A 19,042-nucleotide genomic window follows, 5' to 3' on the forward strand; every position below is an offset into this window, starting at 1 on the left:
AGGTAAGATTCTGTTTTCATAAAATACTTCGTGTTGACCTCTGATGGAACATTTTCCCTTACAACCACAGGAGAGCAAAATATTTGCTTGCTTCCAAGACAAACTCTTAATAGACAGATGAAACTGAAGACACCAAGTTTATTTCTAAACGTGTATTCTTAATACTTATATGTTTTTGACCTTTTTCAATGATGTTGGAAAAGTAATGCATTTTCCAAATAGGCACACTTTTATTTAATAGATGATAGTCGTAAATGTGTATAACAAAACAACACAAATAAATATTTAAATTATATGCAATTGCTCTCCAGGTCTGCTGAGCGTGCCGCCATTTACAGGTCAGTAAATTCCAAGAATAGACGCCTAGTTATGTATGGACATCTTCTTGAAGAGGGCTCTCAGTTGCCATCGTCCTCCGGTTTTTCAAGAGGTTTCTTTTATTTGCAGAATGCGAGAAAATTAAGCTGGTTGGGCCTTCCCGGTGCGCCGGCAGAGTGGAGATCTTTTACCAGGACAGCTGGGGAACCGTGTGTGACGATCACTGGAGCATTGTCAACGCCGAGGTGGTGTGCCGAGAGTTAAACTGTGGCACGGTTATGGAGGCCAAAAAAAATGCCTTCTTTGGAGAAGGCAGGGATGAGATCTGGTTGGACGATGTCCAGTGTACTGGGAAAGAGACCTCCATCACCAAGTGCCAACACAAGCCTTTTGGGATTAATAATTGTGGGCATAGTGAAGATGCTGGCGTTGTTTGCTCAGGTAAGTCTGATATCTCTCACCATGCTTGATATCCATCACAAACGTTATTAAAATCTTTAATTTTTATCTGGGAAAGTAAATGGAGGGGGTTTTGTAGCAGGACTTAAGATGATTACGTAAGTGTTACAGCAATAGAGGTTTAAAGTTAACATGGTCAAGATCAAATCTGCGGAACAGTGCCTATCAGAGGATAGACTATTTTGGTTAAGATATTTTTTAGAGTGTGCACCCTGAGCTCCGCCCTTGCATTACAAATCCAAATATCGCAAACTATTTGGTCTACCGAGTCCTGCGGTCTTTGACACAGCTTAAACCTACTGAATTTAAATTAAATGGGAAGGAATAATCCTCCATTGTCCCAAGAGCTCACCTTTTTGGATGTTTGGCATGTGGTATTGAGCTGAATGAATTGGTAGCAGTCTTTTGTAGACCTTGGAAAAATGTGTAAAAACTCTGAAACATCTGAATCCTACAAGGGTTGCATCAGGAAAGTATAACATAAACACGCTGGAAAGTAGGACTGATGATGTTGGATGGTAACCTGACCCTAGCCAAATGAATTTCGCTCCGCCTAGCTGCACTCATCCATCTGAAACAGATCCATAGGAATGGCGTTTCAGAAGGCTGGACCTTATCAAAAATCCTTGCATATGATTGGATAAGCCACTTGTCTGTCATCTTTATCGACGTGCTATTTCAACCACTCACACCGAAGCCAACCTGTGACGCTGATGAGAGCGACGCAGGAAAAAACAAAACAGAACAGCCAACAAAAGCCTTCAGAGCCGTTCTCTATAGTTCTTTTAATGAAACAATATTAGGTAGATTGGACAACACAGAAGAAATAGCAGCATCAATGTTAACGCTTGCTTCCTCAATGCGAGCCGCCATTGTTGTCTGAATCAAAACAGTCTCACGGTCGCTTCACCGCTACGTCACATCTATGAAACTCCAGCCCTATAATAAAATCGGTTGGAGAAATCACTTTCTATGGGAGATGTCCCAGATGGATGTGAGTGAAGCTAGGCGGAGCTAGGCGGAGCTAAGCGGAACGAAATTCATCTGGCTCGTCAGGTTAGTTGGATGGAGCCCTACAATACAACTAGCAATGCACGCAGAGTAACCACAGGGTTGATGCAGCTAACACGGCAAGATGAATCGCACATGTGTGAAGGACATACAATTAAAATCCTTTAAGCCATAAAATAATCATACTGAACCTCATGCATTCATGCACAAAATAATTTCCATACCAGCAGATATAGGTTTGACATAATCTTTAAGTTTGACCAACATGTTTCTTTTGACTGGAAAATATACAGATGTGTGTCAAAACGCAAAATTGCTTTGTTCCAGACCATGGCAAACAAAATAAGCACAAAGGGAACCTGACAGGAAAAGCCCTGCGTGGCCACATATACATGTCTTTAAATTCCGATCACTACAGTACAAAGTATTAGGAAAAAATATGAGACGTTTCACAGTGAGAAACGTTGGCAGACATGGTAGGAAGTTAAAAGTGACAACTGTTCTGCCAAGGCCAAATGGTCCGAGGGGTGGGAAAGAAATCAAGGATTATCTCCGAGGTCAAACTGAAGAATGCTGGCAATGCTGGTGGCAACATCTTAAGACAGACAACTTCAGACTGCTGGATTATGTGGATACAGGTCAAGCAGAAGGCCACTTTTTTTTAAGAGAGGTACACAAAAGCCTGCTTGGGCTTCACAACATCTCATCTTGACAAAGACAAACTTTTGGTATTTTTGGTTTTGTGGGCAGATAAAACAAAAATGTAACCAAGACAGCGTTCGTTTGACTTTAAAAAGGAGAGGCATTTAATCCCAATAGTATCATCCCCACAGTGAAGCATGGTGGGGGAACAGGATTCTTTAGTTTTTCCATTCTTTTTATTTTTTTACAGACAAAGCTTGGGGTTGACACTAATGTTTTGATTTGCTTTTCTAATGGTATTATTTCTACTGGGCAGAATCCTGAAGAACAATTTAATGTTTCCCATAAATTGTAATGGGCCACTGATCAGTTTGCACCATTGCTTTAGTTGTGCTGACATTTCTCACCTACATGTTTCCGTTTTGTCCCTTCTCATTTTCATCTCATACAAGAAAACAACACTTTCCATTCACCGACATTTAAATTTGACTAATACAGCAAAGGTATGAAATGGAAAAATGGTAGAAATGACCAACATCTGTTTCAAAGACTTTTATGATGAAATTATACCTTTTTTGTTCGTTTATTATAGTTGTTGCCATTGATTTCAGAAGTGGCGGAGACTCTTCGTACACACGTTCACCAGCTAGCTTTCTTGTTGTTGTTTTTTTTTTTTCTTCCCGTTCCCCGTTACACCGCATACTGTTTATCTGTTTTGTTAGAACATGTTCGGATCCTGAACGGAACCAATCGTTGTAACGGCAGAGTGGAGATCTTCAATGATGGCCAGTGGAAACGACTGTGCAGCAGTGACTGGGGTAAGGAAGAAGCTGACGTGGTGTGCCGGGAGATAAGTTGTGGCTCACCTGTTGTTCAGTCTGCAACACAATACTTTGGAGAGGGGCAGGGCCGAAATGGTATCAAAACCAACTGCGTCGGGAACGAGACCTCCATCACTGGGTGCATTCTTCAAGAATTCAGAGAAACCTGCATTGATGCCACCATATCATGCATGAGTACGTCGAAAAATTGTTCAACAATCTGCTTCAATGTCATTGCTAAATATAGTCTTTGTTGCATGCCTGAGTAAAAAAAAACATCCCCATTTCTCTTTCTAAAACTTGACAGACAGCAGACCAGTCCGGCTCATTAATGGGACCAATCGGTGTTCTGGTCGAGTAGAAGTCTACTACGAGGGACAGTGGGGAACTGTTTGTGATGACAAATGGGGCATGCAGGAGGCAGCTGTAACGTGTCGAGAGATGAACTGTGGGAACGCTCTTGCAGTCAAGTACAAGGCCTACTTTGGCAGAGGACAGAATCAGGTGTGGTTGGATGATATTGACTGCACCGGTCATGAGAAGTCCCTAACTGACTGCCCACATAGAGGTTTTGGAGAGCACGACTGTGACCACCATGAAGACGCTGGTGTTGTGTGCTCAGGTAACATACGCCCTGATTTCTTTGTCATTAGTATATGCACAACTCATTTTAGATAAATCTGACACAAAGCTCTTTAACTGCCTGCTTCCCAGAGACTTTGAGATTGATCAATGGGACCGACAGCTGCTCTGGCAGAGTGGAGGTCTACCACAATGGTCGCTGGGGAAAGATCTGCAGTAACAGTTGGGGTCCTACAGAGGCTGCCGTTCTCTGCAAAGAACTCAGTTGTGGAACCCCGAAGAAATCCCAAGACGTCTTCACGTTTGGTGACAGCTCGCTGACAGGGTTTATAACTAGATGCTCTGGTAATGTGAGCTCTGTCAGCCAGTGTGTGGTTGACGAACATGTCGGGAGGTGTGATGGTGTTTCTGTTGCATGTACAGGTAAGACAAACATGGCAGACTATTGAAAAAAAAAAACAAGATGCAATTTCCTGTATTTCTAACTAGCAAAATGGTCTTCCATAAAGGATTTCAATTTCCCTGTCTGACCTGTTTAGAAAAGGGTTCTTTAGTTGTTGAGTCTTTCTTGTAGCATAATTCTTTACAAGCCGTCCTCCATTGACTGTGCCACCGGCCACTGTAAAAGCTAACTTTGATCTTGGTTAGGTCTTACTCTGGTTGTGTGCATGGTCTACAGTGTAAGGTTAGTGTTTGTCAAGTGTTTGGTTGGAGAAGAAAAAAAAAAGCCACCAGAATTTACAAAACCTCCTAGATAGGTGTCGAAATGTTTTCACAAAGAACTGAGCGAAAGTCTGGTTTCCTCCGATTTAAGCCTGTTTGCTGTCCCAGATAACTGGGAATTTGCTCAGGCAATTTGTTTACTCTTCCAATACTGTCTAGACCAAAAACATTTTCTGTTTTTCTTTATTTTTGTTCTGTATGAGCTCAAGAAATAGGAAATAGCAAAAAATGATAAGTGTGAAATAAATAAATGCATAAATAGTTAATAATAACAAGGAAAAAAATATAACTTAAAATGGTGGACTTTATCGGGTGTCAGCCTAAAAAAGAATTAATGAATAATTTTAATTTAACATAAATAGAAAATATTGTCAGCAGTTTTCATCTGGTTAAAGAAAAGGAAATGGACACCAGAGAGACTGTTTTCTTCATCGTAGTTTTGACTCTCGACCAGCAGGGGGAGAAAAGAAAATATCTTTGATTCTAGTAATGAAATTGTGTAGTGTTGAATGGCTTAATATAAGAAAGGGTTCCACATGATTCTGAATGTTTCAAAAGATCCTTTAATTTTTCCAAGCTTCACGTAATTCAGAACAGGTTTAACCCACTCAGAATCCCTGGAATACAGAAGACTTGCAATTGATGAAAATGAATCACCTAGTAATTATGGTACTGAAAGTGATAACATCCCTTTTGTGATATCAATGTCTGTGAAAGACGCTATAGAAATAATATTTACTTACTTTTACTTACTTATTTTTGAATTTGGAGAGATGCAAATTAATTATTTAATCAAAGTTGGTTGGCAAATAACAGAAGAATAGAAATTAGTTTGCATCTAGAGATGAACTGGTGTGTATTTCAGTAGTTTAATGAACGATTCGCTCGCATCTCTTAATTAATAACTCTGTTGCACTTTAAAAATGACTTTCCCTCAGGTAGTCCACCGATTAGGGTTGTAAACGGCACTGACCGATGCTCTGGCCGAGTGGAGATTCGGCACGATGGCCAGTGGGGAACAGTGTGTGATGACGAGTGGGACCTCAGAGATGCTCAGGTCGTGTGCAGAGCCTTGGACTGTGGAACTGCTCAGACAGCTAAATCTTCAGCCTACTTTGGTCAAGGCCAAGGAGACATCTGGCTGGATGATGTCAACTGCATCGGCAATGAGTCGTCCATTTTGCACTGCCAACGTCCTGCTTTAGGGGAAAATAACTGCGGCCATGGGGAAGATGCTGGGGTGATTTGTTCAGGTATCTATGTTATGTGATTATAAAAATTTGAGTTAGTCGGATAAATCTGTTGTCATCTAACTAACTCTACTTTGTTTTTGCTTTTTTTTTTTTTTTTAGCTAACCTTAAATTGATAAACGGCACTGACATGTGCTCTGGCAGGGTTGAAGTCTACCATGATGGCCACTGGTCACCGGTATACAACGTTAACTTTGGTATGAGTGAAGGTGCAGTGGTGTGCAGGGAGATGAATTGTGGAGATGCTGTCAAGAATTCGGGATCATTTGGTCAAAGTGGAGACCTCAGAGGCTTAAAGATGAGCTGTAGTGGTACAGAGCGCTCTGTCACTCAGTGCACACTGGCAGCATATACCAGGACCAGAAACGATCGTATTGAACCGGCATCAGTCCAATGTTCTGGTACGTGCTGTGCCAAATTTTAAGAAATTATCGCAAACACAAAATGTACGTTTTAAAACATGTAACAAATACATTTTCATCACTATATTTTACCTGTAATTTCCAGGAAATGTGAGGTTAGCTGATGGGCCCCATCACTGTGCCGGAAGAGTGGAGTATTATGATAAAGGCCAGTGGGGGACTGTGTGTGGGGAATCCTGGGACATGGATGATGCAATGGTGGTGTGCAGACAGCTGAAGTGTGGGAGAGCTCATAAGATTACCAGAATGTCTGAGTATGGCCTGGGGTCAGGACAGACCTGGATTGAACAAATTGAATGCAACGGAAGAGAGTCTACACTTTCTCAGTGCTCACAAAGACCGTATAGAGACAGAACCTGCAACACAACTGCTATAGCTGGTGTGATTTGCACAGGTAAGCAGTAATACAAGAAGAAAAATGCGGGTCATTGCTGTTGTTTTCTTTCCCGTTTCACAGTCTCACATTGTGGTTGTAGATTTGTTTGCAATTACACCTTGAAATTCTTGTCTCCTGGATTTAATGCACATTTAAAGGGGAAATGAAAAACGATTTAAAGTTAACATCACTTAAAAGTAAAAGGATGAATTAGATATGAATAAAAACAACAACAATTGTACGAACTTGATTTTAATCATAGCATTAAAAAAAAACTTCTGGTGTGTTCGCCATTTTCCGTGACACTTCTGTGACGTAAGGTTGTGCCACTGAGGAATAATAGCACACAGCAACTCAATAGCGAGTGAATGCAGGTTCAACATGGTTCAGTTACAATTAATTGTTCGAATCTGCCTGAAAATACCACTGGAGTTTCATTTTTCCTTTTCCCAAAAGAAAAAAGACAAAAAAAAACACATTGCCAGACTTGGATATGTAAGCTTCGACATGAGAATTGTATCCAAACTGGAGTGACTGCCGGTGCAGGTCGATTGGCTACACGCTGAAGAAGGTGTAGGTGCTTTTTCCCAAAGCTGTCCCAACTATTAAAAAAAAAAAGAAAAAAAGAAAAGCAGATGGAGAGGAGCACATCAAGACAGGGAACAAGGGGGAAAAACGAGAAGCATGCTTCAAACTAGGACTCTCTGTGTCATAAAAGTATGAAAATACGTGAAATTAAATATGAAGCACCTGTTGCACATCAGCCATCTATTATATTAGTCAGCCACCTACGCACATATATTCTTAATACAGCATTGTGTGTGTAGTGTTGTAAGAATGCAATGTATAAATAACAAAACAAAGAACCACAATCTAAACTTATTTAGAAACATATCAGCTGGCCTATGCTAATGGACCGGATGCCAATCTATAAAAAGAACAATACGAGCTTTACCCTTCAAAGCCCCAGAATATAAATTCCGATTAATGCACTAAATCCACACATTGCACAAGGGCATGGATGTAACAGGTTCTCGCCTGTCCACAGTCCTAACTCTGTCAATAGGCCCATCGGCCATGATGGCGCTCATAAGCAGAATCCCAGTCTTAGGACTTGGATATGGAGATTCAGCTGTTGGTTCAGGTTGATACTGGCATGTCTTTGTATTCTTAAAAGGCTTCTACTTTCATTTCTGCAAGAACAACTGGAAAGTAATGCCGTTCTTGGTCCTTCAGCTTTCTGCTGTAGCGGGGCTTGGCACAGCTTTGCCCACTAAAATCATCCCACTATGGCAGTTATTGACAAAAACTCTAAAAACAGGTTAGAGAAATGTCTTCCTGCTAGGTTTTGTGGAAGCGTTTTATTAAATAATATTGCAGCTATCTAAATAGATTTGATTTCATTTCCCCTTTAAAACATCAGAATTGTCCACTCTTGATCAAATATCGCATGCTGTATGGCTACAAATTTGTATGACTTGTCTTCACAGGGAGCTTAGAAGCCCGGTTGTCTAATGGCAAGGACGAGTGTGCCGGAAGAGTAGAGGTCCGTCATGGCGAAACATGGCAAACAGTTTGCGACGCAGCCTGGACGGAAAGTAAAGCCGAGGTGATATGCCAGTTGCTGGAGTGTGGCCATGCTTTGAATGCTCCCGGCGGTGCAAACTTTGGTCAAGGCAATGGAACTGTGGTGGAGCCGAGCGATTCATGCTTCAACAGCTCTGCTTCTGTTAAGCAATGCGCAGCGAATGGCTTCAGCAGATCAACATGTGGACATGAGCGTGATGCTGGGGTCATCTGTGCAGGTAAGGTTTATGAAGACAATGTCATATTTTGTTTTACTTCCAAGAGGACGTCCGGGTTGTTTTGAGTAGTGGACGTGTGAAAGGCTAGGGCAGCTTAAAGAGGTCTGTGTGTGTGTTTTAATAAAAGGAATCGTTATACTGAATATGAAGAAAAACAAAATAAATTGACAGGTTCTACCATGCTTCCTTTGTAAAGGCCTGTCTTTATGAGTGTCCATCGCATTTGTACTAAAGATCTTTCTGGTTTCATGCAGCCCAGCTGAAGTTGGTTGGCGGCTCAGGCCAGTGCTCCGGCAGAGTGGAGCTCTTCTACAAAGGCCAGTGGGGTACCGTGTGTGATGATGACTGGGGAATGAGCAATGCTGATGTGGTGTGCAAGCAGCTTGGCTGTGGTCATGCGGTCTCTGCCCCCACCAGTGCCCATTTTGGCAGAGGCTCCGGTCCAATATGGATGGATAATGTGGAGTGTACAGGCCAAGAAGCAGCTCTTACACACTGTACACACCGGGGTTTTGGGGAAAATAACTGTGGACATGGTGAAGATGCTGGTGTCATCTGTTTAGGTGTGGAGCCGAGCTTATTTTTGAATCTATGATTCATTGTTCTTTAATTACGCTTTTATGACTCCGTAAATCTATTTCAGGTGATCTACAAAAGCCTCAAATCACTATAAGCCCTTCTACAGAAGTAGACTGGGGTGCAAAAGTGGAGATCACATGCTCTGTGTCAACAGAGCACTTGGGTGGGACATTTGTGCTAAAAAAGACTCAAGGGTCATTTTCGAAGGAAAAATTCTCAGACCATGAAGCGGCAACCTTTGTCTTCCCTCAAGCAGACTTCAAACTAAATGGGTCGTACTTCTGTGAATACCATAAGAAACTGCCAGAACAAATGATATATTATCCGCAAGGAAACACTGCCGACCTCACTGTTAAAGGTACACACTTTTGATTTACTTACAAAACTTCATAGAAGGTCGAATCTATATATGTAAAAAGGTATTTTTTTTTCTATCATGCAGTAAAGTTAGAGAAACCCAGCATCTCTCTAACATCTGGTCATGCAATGGTGATCTTCAGTCCTGTTAAAATATCCGTCACCAAAGGAAGCCCCTTCCACATAACCTGCGCCATTCATTCCACATACTCTGGAGGCATGTTCTATCTGGCCAGGTCTGGCAAAAGCTTTACAGAGCCCAAACCGGCGTTTGGTCACACCATCTTCTACATGGCAGACTTTGAATTCCCAGAGATTGATTTTAAAGACCAAGGAGACTATTCATGTGTCTACGCTGTCAACATCTCATCCATTTCCTTCTGTTCCCCTCCCTCCAAGCTACTCCAAGTCACTGTACTCGGTAACACTTGATAAAAAGAAATGATTCTTTTATTTCCACCATGTTTTTGTTGTTAGTGTTTTTTTTCTTCTAACACCTTTTTTTTTTAATCCCCACAGAAACCTCCTCCTCATCAGTTATTGCAGGTGTTGTGGTTGGGTTAGTGCTATTGCTTATCTTACTGGTCATCGGTTTCTTTGTCTGGAAAAAGAAATGGCGAGGTGTTGGTAAGATTCCGTTTTATTGGTATTGATATATATGAATATTTTACAGTGGTCCATTGAGCCTTTTTTTACTCATTTACATTCAAAAACTAAGAGAATTTGTCCTTTAGTTCAAGCTGTATATTCCAATTCTTATCAATGGAGTGTAAGAGATCCTTTTTCACTTTAACAGATTGATCATATAAGTCATGACTTGAGGCTGATGGTATTGGTAACATAGACCCCAATTAATTAGTTGTCTATTCAGCTACGAAAAAACAAAAACATTCATTATTTTCATCTCAAATGCAAGGTTTTAATGAAAATGTTGCCTCTGTCTGACAATGAAACAACTTCGGCAAAATCATCACTCCAGTGTATTATATAGCCCAGTGGTCTGGACGCATTAGCATTAGCCTGATGGTTAGCATTAGCAAATATTTACCCTCCCTGTCCAGGAGAAAATGCGGCAACCTCCGCCTGGTTTCTGAGCCTTTTTGTTTCCTTGAGTCCGCACCAACGCTCAAAAGCCTGACCAATCTTTACCCTAATTTTGCTTATTTTTTGGTCAGCTTGAATCTGTAAAATGTAATGCCGTGAATAAGCAATTTCTCAGCTCCATCTTGGAGCTACTACGCTCTGGCAACACCTGAGCTCTGTGTCACATGACTTTAACCTACTATTATTATACTACTTATAGGTGCAGAACCATTTCGACATTAGCATCATAACCAGAGGCATATATATATATATATATATATATATATATATATATATATATATATATATATATATATATATATATAGACTTTTTATGTCTATATATATATATATATATATATATATATATATATATATATATATATATATATATATATATATATATATATATATATATATATGTATAAAACAAATATTTATATACTCTATATTCATTGTTCACTAAATTATTTTTGGAAAAAATATTATTTTGATGAAGAAGTTGTAGCTATGACCTTTAAGAAAGAATGGTGTTGACCAAATCACTTGTGGTACAATTATTGGTTCCACCAAAAGTCCCTCTAGAATAAATGTATGTGAAAGCTATGTTCTCTATTCCTGCATTGAGTGTAGTTTCAAGGAATTTCTAATGAAAATCTCTGTGTCACTAGAGTATAAATGGGAGTCATTGATGTAGCAGTGGCCACAAGGCTGGATGAGGAAGTATACTTAAATATACCTCCTTAAATATAAATATGGTCATGTTTCTCTTCAAAAGGATCTTACTAGAATCCCTGCCATCATGAACTCTCCAAAACAAGACCAATAACACAAATCTGCTTGCTTACAATACTAAACTAGAAATGAGTGGATGTTGAGTCATTCAGCTGGATAATGGTCCAAAACATGCTGTATGGCCAAATCTACATAGAAATGGTTAAATATACATTAAATTACTCTTTTAAACACTATCACATCCGCTTGACCTAAATACTGAGCCAAAGAGAAAGGTCAATCCAGAGATCTCCGATTATGCCACCACAATAAAAGACTACTTTATTATGATTATTTGGTGAAAACAAGAGTTGCTTCTTAACTGACTGAGAGTTTTTGCTTCATTTTTAGGTATCGTTGTTCAGTTTAGCAACAGGTTAGAACCCAAAAAACAAGGTCTGGATGAACGAAGCAACGGGGCACTTGATGAAAGGTAAGGATAGTCCTCAGCATTCTCATATCATTCACTGAAATGTAAAATATTGTGGTAATATCTCCATCAGACTGGTCAAAGAGGGTCTGTGAGCCCGGTTTTCACGTCCTGCCACGGCTTCTCATTTTGGTTTAGATCTAACAGGTTTGGTTCCAGGATTCACCACATGAAGCTGCCATGGCCAAGTTTTACTGGCCAACTGCAAATGAGAGTTTTTATGTCTTTCTTTTAAGGGTTTCTCTCTTCTCTCCACGTTTATGTTAAGGCCACATTTGTGGAGTGCAAAGCTAAAAGTTGTTCTGTCAAAAGGTTCGCCCACCTGAGCTCAGGGTCTCTGCAGCTATTCCAGAGTTACCATGGACTTCTTGGTTTCATCTCTGATTAATGCCCTGCTCTGTTGTCACGCACTTTGTGTTGTGGTGTAAGATATCAAGCATTTAAGTCAAACAGCTCTAGTCCAGAATAAATCAAGAGTTATTAGTGTGGGAGTCAAGGCACAAGTCTTTTGTGATTTTATCAAGTCAAGTTTAAAGTCCTTAAATTTGTGACTCGATTCTAAGTCACGTGATCCAAGTCAACACCGACTCTTGCTGTTATCAAAACTTCCTGTTGCTGATTTGAGATCAAACACTTTGAAGATCATGCTGTGCTAGCGTTGTTCTAATTTTAACTCTCATGGTCTTTCTGTAGGGAACGTACCAACCAGTTGTATGAAAAAGGACAACAGGCCGACAGCATGAAAGCAACGGGCACCAGTCCTGATTCTGAGAGCATTGGAGAAAAAGCCCCAGAAGACTTGGCGGGGAGAGTTTGTTACGAGCTTGAACCATTGGTTGATTCATGATGGACACATGGCTTCAGCAGTGACTTCCAACAAGGGCCTATACTAAGCATCGCAACATCATGCTGAAAAGTGCTGTTTCACTTCTTTATATACCTGTGGAAACACCAACGATGATGTCTTGACACTCTGAGACTTCATGGAGTAAGCTTCTGTATTAGAGCACGAAACTATCAGAGGCAAACATCGGACTTCTGACGGCGTACCGTACTCTCCTTACAAGTTCTATAGACAATGGAGATTTTTGTTGCGTATTGATGCCTCCTTTCTGAAATTTCAAAATATAGCTTTCATCATTGATACCACACAGCTCATTTGGTGTGAAAGAATTATTTTCATACATATTGCTTTAGTGATTTTTATAGTTAAATGTAAATCATGCTACAGGGTCCAAAGATAAGTTGAAGGTCTTTATTACAATGATTCCAATTTGTTTTGGTGTTTCTCAGTAATTTGCTTTTTGTGAAGTTTGACTGATTAATAAAGTTGTATGCCTTACAACACCTTCAAAGGAGTTTTGATTTCATGTCATTTATTTCTTAAGTAATCAACGAATATGTAATTAGTGGATGCTAGAGGCGGTCAAAATTCATTGCTAAATGATGTGTCTATGTCGCTGCTTCACCTAAAACAAGCTGGTAACATGTCGTCCTGCAGTCACTCGTGTGTGAGCGAGAACGTATAGAAAGCTTTCTCTCCTGTTTAGTAAATGTTGTGCTTTACTTTGAATGTCGTAATTTTTCTGACTGCTGTTTCAGCTGCTCTCTGGCCTTGAATATGGATGATCTGTGTCCTGGCAGACCACAAGCTGTGCCCGGCTAATAATGGGTTGCGCCGCACTTTGTAGCAACAACTGCCATTAGGCGTTTGCTGTAACCAGAAATTAGTCTCTTTCATTGTTGCGGAGGCAATTTTGGCCTCCTCTTTTCTTTTTTTTTTCTTGCAGAACTGTTTTAATATAGTGCCACTAGAAGGTTTTCGAGCATGAATGGCTTATTTAAAATCATGCAACAGGATCTCAATCATGTTTTGGTCCAGAATATGACTAAGCCGCTTAAATCATACAACTTTCGTTTAGCTTTTTGTTTATCTCCTTTTGAGCCAATTAGAGATTGACTTCCTAGTGGGATTTTATTCATTGTCCTGTTGCATGACCCAAGTGTGCTTGAGCTTAAGGGGAAAACCTGATGGTTAAAATGCTGTGGGTGAGGCTTGGGTGGCAGGCTGTGATCCAGTGAGTGGTATGGGAGGAAGGACAGGTTTGCAGGAGGGTGGAAGTAGAGGAAGTTCTAGTTGTAGCCAATTGTGGAGGTGGCATCCAGAGGGTTATGGCTTGAAGGCCAGAAGGGGACTTCCAGGAGTTTCTCAGAGGGAACCTCGGAGTTGATCACAGAGTAAATGGTGAGCATAACATACAAAATACAACACTGGAGAAACGACACTGGGAAGGTTCTGCGGAGGCTAGAGGTACTACTTGGGTTGACACTCAGGCGTCAAGTGATTGGTAGCCAGCTCCTTATAATCCTCAGGAGAAGCTCAAGGTAATGAGGCTTAGGTGTGCAGAAGCAGCTCCGCCCACCAGGCACCTGCAGGTTCCAGAGAGAAAGGAAAAACACCACACAAACACACCCAGATCCTGGCATTTTTTAGTGATATGAACATCACACGTGTTGCATAATGCGGGTGATAAACTTGACATATTAAAATTGATGCAGCGCATAACGTATTAATGATAGAACGCGAAAGGTGTTTTTGTGTGTCATTTTTTAATGTAAGCTCACTTGATGCTCACCTCTGAGTCCGTCAGGCACAAAATAAATCTGACTCTAGATTTCAGCCATGTTTAAAATCTCTGTCTCCACTTAGTTACTAAAAAAAACTGCTTTTTTTCCCTTGTATAATGATACATTCAGGGACTTTATGTTGTTTAACTGCTGTTTAGGCTTTCTAAAGGTGTGTCTATGTGTGTGCATGTGGGATTCCTGCGTGGTTTTAGTGACGGCAGGGACAGGCCTTGACTGGAACAGTCAGACGTGTGGGTGTGTCCATGCAGGAAGGTAAACCTTGTCCAAACCTGTTCACCGTGTCTGCTGCTTCAGCAAGCTCACATGCCTTTAGACAGGATACAGCAACAATCTCAGTGTTTTCCATTCTAAAAACCCCTTTTTCTCTCTAGATTGACGTGTTACTATTGAAATAGCAGACATGACAGTGACAGTGTACATGGCCAGTGTGAGCGGCTCTTTGGAGGTAGAGTATACGGTCTTTGTTTTCCCTCTTCTTCTGTAGCCACATGCAAAAAAAGAAACAAGCTAAAAATACTGAGGCATTTTGTTCATTGTAAGTTGTATGTGTAGTCAATTTGGCATCATGCTATGGACAGTCAGGTGTATTTTTTGGCGGAACAAAAACTCGGCCAATGAGCACACCTGACCACTATTGACTAATGAAAGTCTTTGCTTTCCAGTTGAAGAAAAATCAAGAAAGGATCTTTTCTATCCTGACTTCGAAGAAGATTCCCTTCAAAACTGTGGATATTACTCAAAACACTGACGACAAGGATTTAATGAGGAAGATGGCAGGGAATGCAAAAGCACTTCCCCCACAAATATTCAACGGAGATGTTTACTGTGGAGTAAGTTTCATTCATCCTGTAAGAGTGATAAGAATGAGAAAGTATGAGGTGTTATGTATGTAAAGAAAATAATAAAAAATAACGCGAAGGGTTAATACGCCTCACCTAAGAAAACCTTGAAGCAGAGTAGGGTGTGAACACAGGGGTTAAATAAATATTTACTGTACGAACCATCCTTGGTGTGGCTTCACAGACACAACTGCAATTCTAAGAAATGATCTGCTAAGAAGAAAATACTCCTTTTATTTTAAGGTTCAACGGACAAAATAATTTAGTTTTTTTTACCATACTTTTTGATCTGTCTTTGGGCCAACACCCCCAAATCAAATGGCCGAATGACGCCCTCAGTATGGTTCTAAAGAGTCCTGCTAATGACCTAATTAATGTATACGAGAGTGTTGAAGCACAGATATCTAAGACTTGTAGCACAACAGACTACGACTGTTGCAGTTTGAAACCCCTAACATAAACTATTCCACTGTAGCTCTGGCTGTGTGCTCAGGGTCGTTGTCCGATTTGGAAAAGTACCTGTGCCTCAGGCTCAGCATTTTTCCAGCATCTAACATATTTCCAAATATTGGCTTGTATCTATCATCTATCGACTGACCAGCCATGTTGGTGAAAAGCATTCGCGGAGCATGACGCTCTCACCACAAAATTTTACTGTGGGGATCGTGTATCTCATGGTGACGAGCAGTGTTGGGTTCATGAGAGTTATTGTGTTGTGCATTTAAATGGCAAGAGAAGGCAGGCAATCTCGTGTTTAATTTGATAAATAACAGAAAAGTCCAGAATGATCCCAAATCCACCGACGCAGCAGAAGTTCTTTCTTGAATGGGGGCCCTATTTGAGCCTCTCCTTCTGTCACCCCCATCTTTTGTGCAGTTTGTAAATACATAATTCCTTAAAGGAACTATCCCTGATCCCGCACAAATGGGAACCATGAGTGAGAACAGTTTAATTATAACTGTAAGCCACGCCCCCAACATTGTATTTCCTCCCTATGAGTCAACCCTCCTTGACTCTCCCAGTCCACATGCAAGAGACTAAACATACACCACTAGCTCGTGCACCATCCTCCAGAGGAAATGGGGCTTCCTCAAGGGCCTTTTCTCGGTTTACGTTGATATAAATTGCTACGTCTAGGGTAAATGATATTTTCTTATGTGCCATTGGCAGAAAAAGGTCCTCCCAGGTTGTCACCAGCTCTCTGCTTATTCCTATGAAAAAAAGCCTCAATTTGCTCATTACTAAATGGTGGACCTGTTTCGGTTGAATTTGCATGTTTTCTAAGCCATTACAAGGCCTTTGTTTGGCAGTAGTATAAAGCTTGTTACTCCACGTTACTCCAGACTTTTTTAATTGAGAAAGCTTCCTGGAGAGGAAGCGAAACGTCTTCAACTACGGAAAACAAGTCCAGTTGCTTTGTTTTTTACTTTTTTTGGAGTAGAGCTCATTGTGATTGACAGCAGAGCTCGGAATGCCTTCTCAATACACAGGCTTTCTGCATATGCATGAAAACTATTTTAAAAATCTGTTCAGGGAGCAAACCATAAATAAATCCAATATTTTTCAAAATATACCGCTTGTGCACCCTTTTCTTCTAGAGCCACCCAGGGCTCAAAACAGCTAGTGAACAGAAGGTTCAGACAAGGTCAGAGCAGGGCCAGTGATAGAAGAATCTGACAACGCATGACTAAACCAGAAAGGCCTAAATATTAGGGAGGATGATTAACAGAATGATGTGTAGGCTGGATTAATTGCCAAATAAAGAACAATTGATTGAGAATATCTAAACGGAGCACAACTAGATATGAGGAAGACTAAAAAAACAGAAGACTAAAGAGTTTGGATTACTCAGAAACGGGTGAAGCAAGGAAGATAGAAAACAAATCCAACACCAAACACAAAAGGAGTCAATAACCCAAAATTAAGCAGTGTCTACAACACAGAACAGAATCCAAACCAACACATGTAAACTGAAAAGCAGAAAAGAAAGTTAGGAGCTTTATGAATTGTTTTCCTCAAGTTATGGGTTGGGCCCAGTTGTGTAATATTAGGTTGATGTAATTTAAGGAGTTGAAACATGTTGAGAACAATGTAGCTAGATTCCAAAGCACAGTTTTCAGTCATTGTTTTTTTATGCTTCACTTAATCACAGATACATTATCCAAAAACAACCCACCCCACTATATTTGTGTAAACATAAAATGTGAATCTTGCACAATCAGATTGTTGACATGACCTAAACAATAGCTGGTATTTTTGGTATTCCACAAAATTGTTACAAGATGGAACTCCTATGGGATTATATGATAAATTAGATAACTAAATGTAAGCCATTTTTATACAAGCTATTGGAAGATTATTTAAGATTTACAAAATAATCTTCCCGCGTTGATAACAGTTAAAGAACTGACAACCAAATGCTCCATCATTCCTTCTGTTCTCTCTCTTTGTCCCTCTATCTCAAACTAAACTTCTCATCATCATATTTTTTCTTTTTTTTTCAGGACTTTGCTGCATTCGAGAACGCAATTGAGATGGAGCAACTAGAAAAGTTCCTCAAGCTGTAAAGGATATAAAAAGCAACAATATGGGATTCTCGGGCATGTCTTTGTCAAATTAGCTGCACAAACAATTGTGAAAGAACATGGTTTTACTTCTTATGTGTTAAAATATGCTTTATTGCTTCAAAACACTGCAAATAAGTGTTTGCCATAAGGTTTGAATGGAAAGTATCTGTGGGTCTTGTAGCAGCACATTTTGGATGTTTGTAAAACTCAAATAAAATGGCTTTAAACTTTTCAATTCCATTGATTTATTTCTAGAGCTCTTTTCCCTTTACTGCAATTCAAACAATTTCACCATGCAGTAATCAGCCAACATTAAATATATTATTTAACTCAATAAATACAACCTTTTTAGCAGTATAACTACAAAAAAAATGGAAATGTTTAATTTTACAACACGTTTTTTATTTAATGCCAGAACAAATCAGTAAATCTTAAATTACAGAAATAACTTTGACGTAATTTAAGACAAATAAAGTCATGTAATTGTAAAAGAAAAAAAAAAGTATTTTCTTAGGTACATTTTAAGGAAATTTAGCCACCTAAGACAAGAAAGGCAGGTAATCCTGAGATCTATTATTTACTGAAGGTTTATTTTGTTTTATTATATCAATGTAAAACTGCATTCAGCATCTGCTTTTTTCGATGTTAATTTGTTTTATGTTGCTCTTATTTGGTTTTCCTTTACAGCTAATTCAGTTTTCTAATAATTATATCAAATGTTGTACTAATTGAATGGAGTGTTTTCTTAAATATGTAAATGATTATTGAAAAAAGGAGACAAAACTAAATAGTTCTTAACAAAGTACAGTACAACAGGTTGCATATTTTCTGCCTCCATATTAGTAATGTGTTGCTACTGAACGAGCCAACTCATAAAGCCCACTCAGCAATGGGAGCTGACTCAAATACGGGTGCTCCCTCTTTTTCTCATGATAAAACGCAGTACAGGAAGACAATGACGTGTGGGTCATAATTTGTCATATTTAGATTGAATTAACTGGCCCGAATAGAGATCGGAACCACAAGCAGTGGGAATATAGTTTTTGGAAAACAAATTACAATTCAAGAAAATGTTCTTTTAGATTTGAATTTTTTTTATGACTATCTGAAAACTACATTCATTTAAACATTAAATGCATAAACTTACTTAAATGTTACGTATAAGCAAGCATGGTATAGGGAGCATGCATTCAGTAATTTTCTTAAATATCACACATGATGTTAAATAGGGTTATTAGTGTTTTAATAGTTTTATTATGAACACGTACCTAATAAGTATTCTGGCTTTCTGTATTTTGATCTAGAGGATGAGAGAAGAGAAAACAGAGTGAATAACCTTGAATTAATGGTCAGT

General features: G+C 39.6%; 2 protein-coding genes across 2 annotated transcripts; both read left to right on the forward strand.

Annotated features, from left to right (window-relative positions):
* Positions 1-314: 314 nt before the first annotated feature.
* Positions 315-12,991, forward strand: LOC105938792 (scavenger receptor cysteine-rich type 1 protein M130; the record flags this gene model as incomplete). Its single annotated transcript, XM_036147492.1, is given in 15 exon segments — positions 315-338; positions 448-759; positions 3,153-3,446; positions 3,559-3,873; positions 3,966-4,256; positions 5,495-5,809; positions 5,909-6,208; positions 6,315-6,623; positions 8,096-8,410; positions 8,665-8,973; positions 9,054-9,347; positions 9,432-9,767; positions 9,866-9,973; positions 11,555-11,636; positions 12,327-12,991. Coding segments are annotated over 15 exon segments (3,758 nt in total), but the record flags the coding sequence as incomplete, so codon positions are not given.
* A 1,566-nt stretch (positions 12,992-14,557) lies between these two features.
* On the forward strand, positions 14,558-17,923 carry zgc:153284 (GRX_SH3BGR domain-containing protein). The gene is made up of 3 exons (XM_036147493.1): positions 14,558-14,727; positions 14,945-15,112; positions 17,626-17,923. The coding sequence occupies exons 1-3, from the start codon at positions 14,683-14,685 to the stop codon at positions 17,686-17,688; spliced, it is 276 nt and encodes a 91-aa protein (XP_036003386.1). The 5' UTR covers positions 14,558-14,682; the 3' UTR covers positions 17,689-17,923.
* Positions 17,924-19,042: the final 1,119 nt, after the last annotated feature.

The sequence above is a fragment of the Fundulus heteroclitus genome, chromosome 15 (assembly GCF_011125445.2).
Source record: "Fundulus heteroclitus isolate FHET01 chromosome 15, MU-UCD_Fhet_4.1, whole genome shotgun sequence".
Lineage (NCBI taxonomy): Eukaryota > Metazoa > Chordata > Actinopteri > Cyprinodontiformes > Fundulidae > Fundulus > Fundulus heteroclitus.

What these genes read in the sequence shown, in the direction of transcription:
- zgc:153284 (XM_036147493.1), top strand. Translation starts at nt 14,683, where the DNA reads ATGACAGTGACAGTGTACATGGCCAGTGTGAGCGGCTCTTTGGAG. An exon ending in GTGTGAGCGGCTCTTTGGAG is followed by an intron (nt 14,728 to 14,944) that starts GTAGAGTATACG and finishes TTTGCTTTCCAG; the next exon opens with TTGAAGAAAAATCAAGAAAG. An exon ending in ACGGAGATGTTTACTGTGGA is followed by an intron (nt 15,113 to 17,625) that starts GTAAGTTTCATT and finishes TTTTTTTTTCAG; the next exon opens with GACTTTGCTGCATTCGAGAA.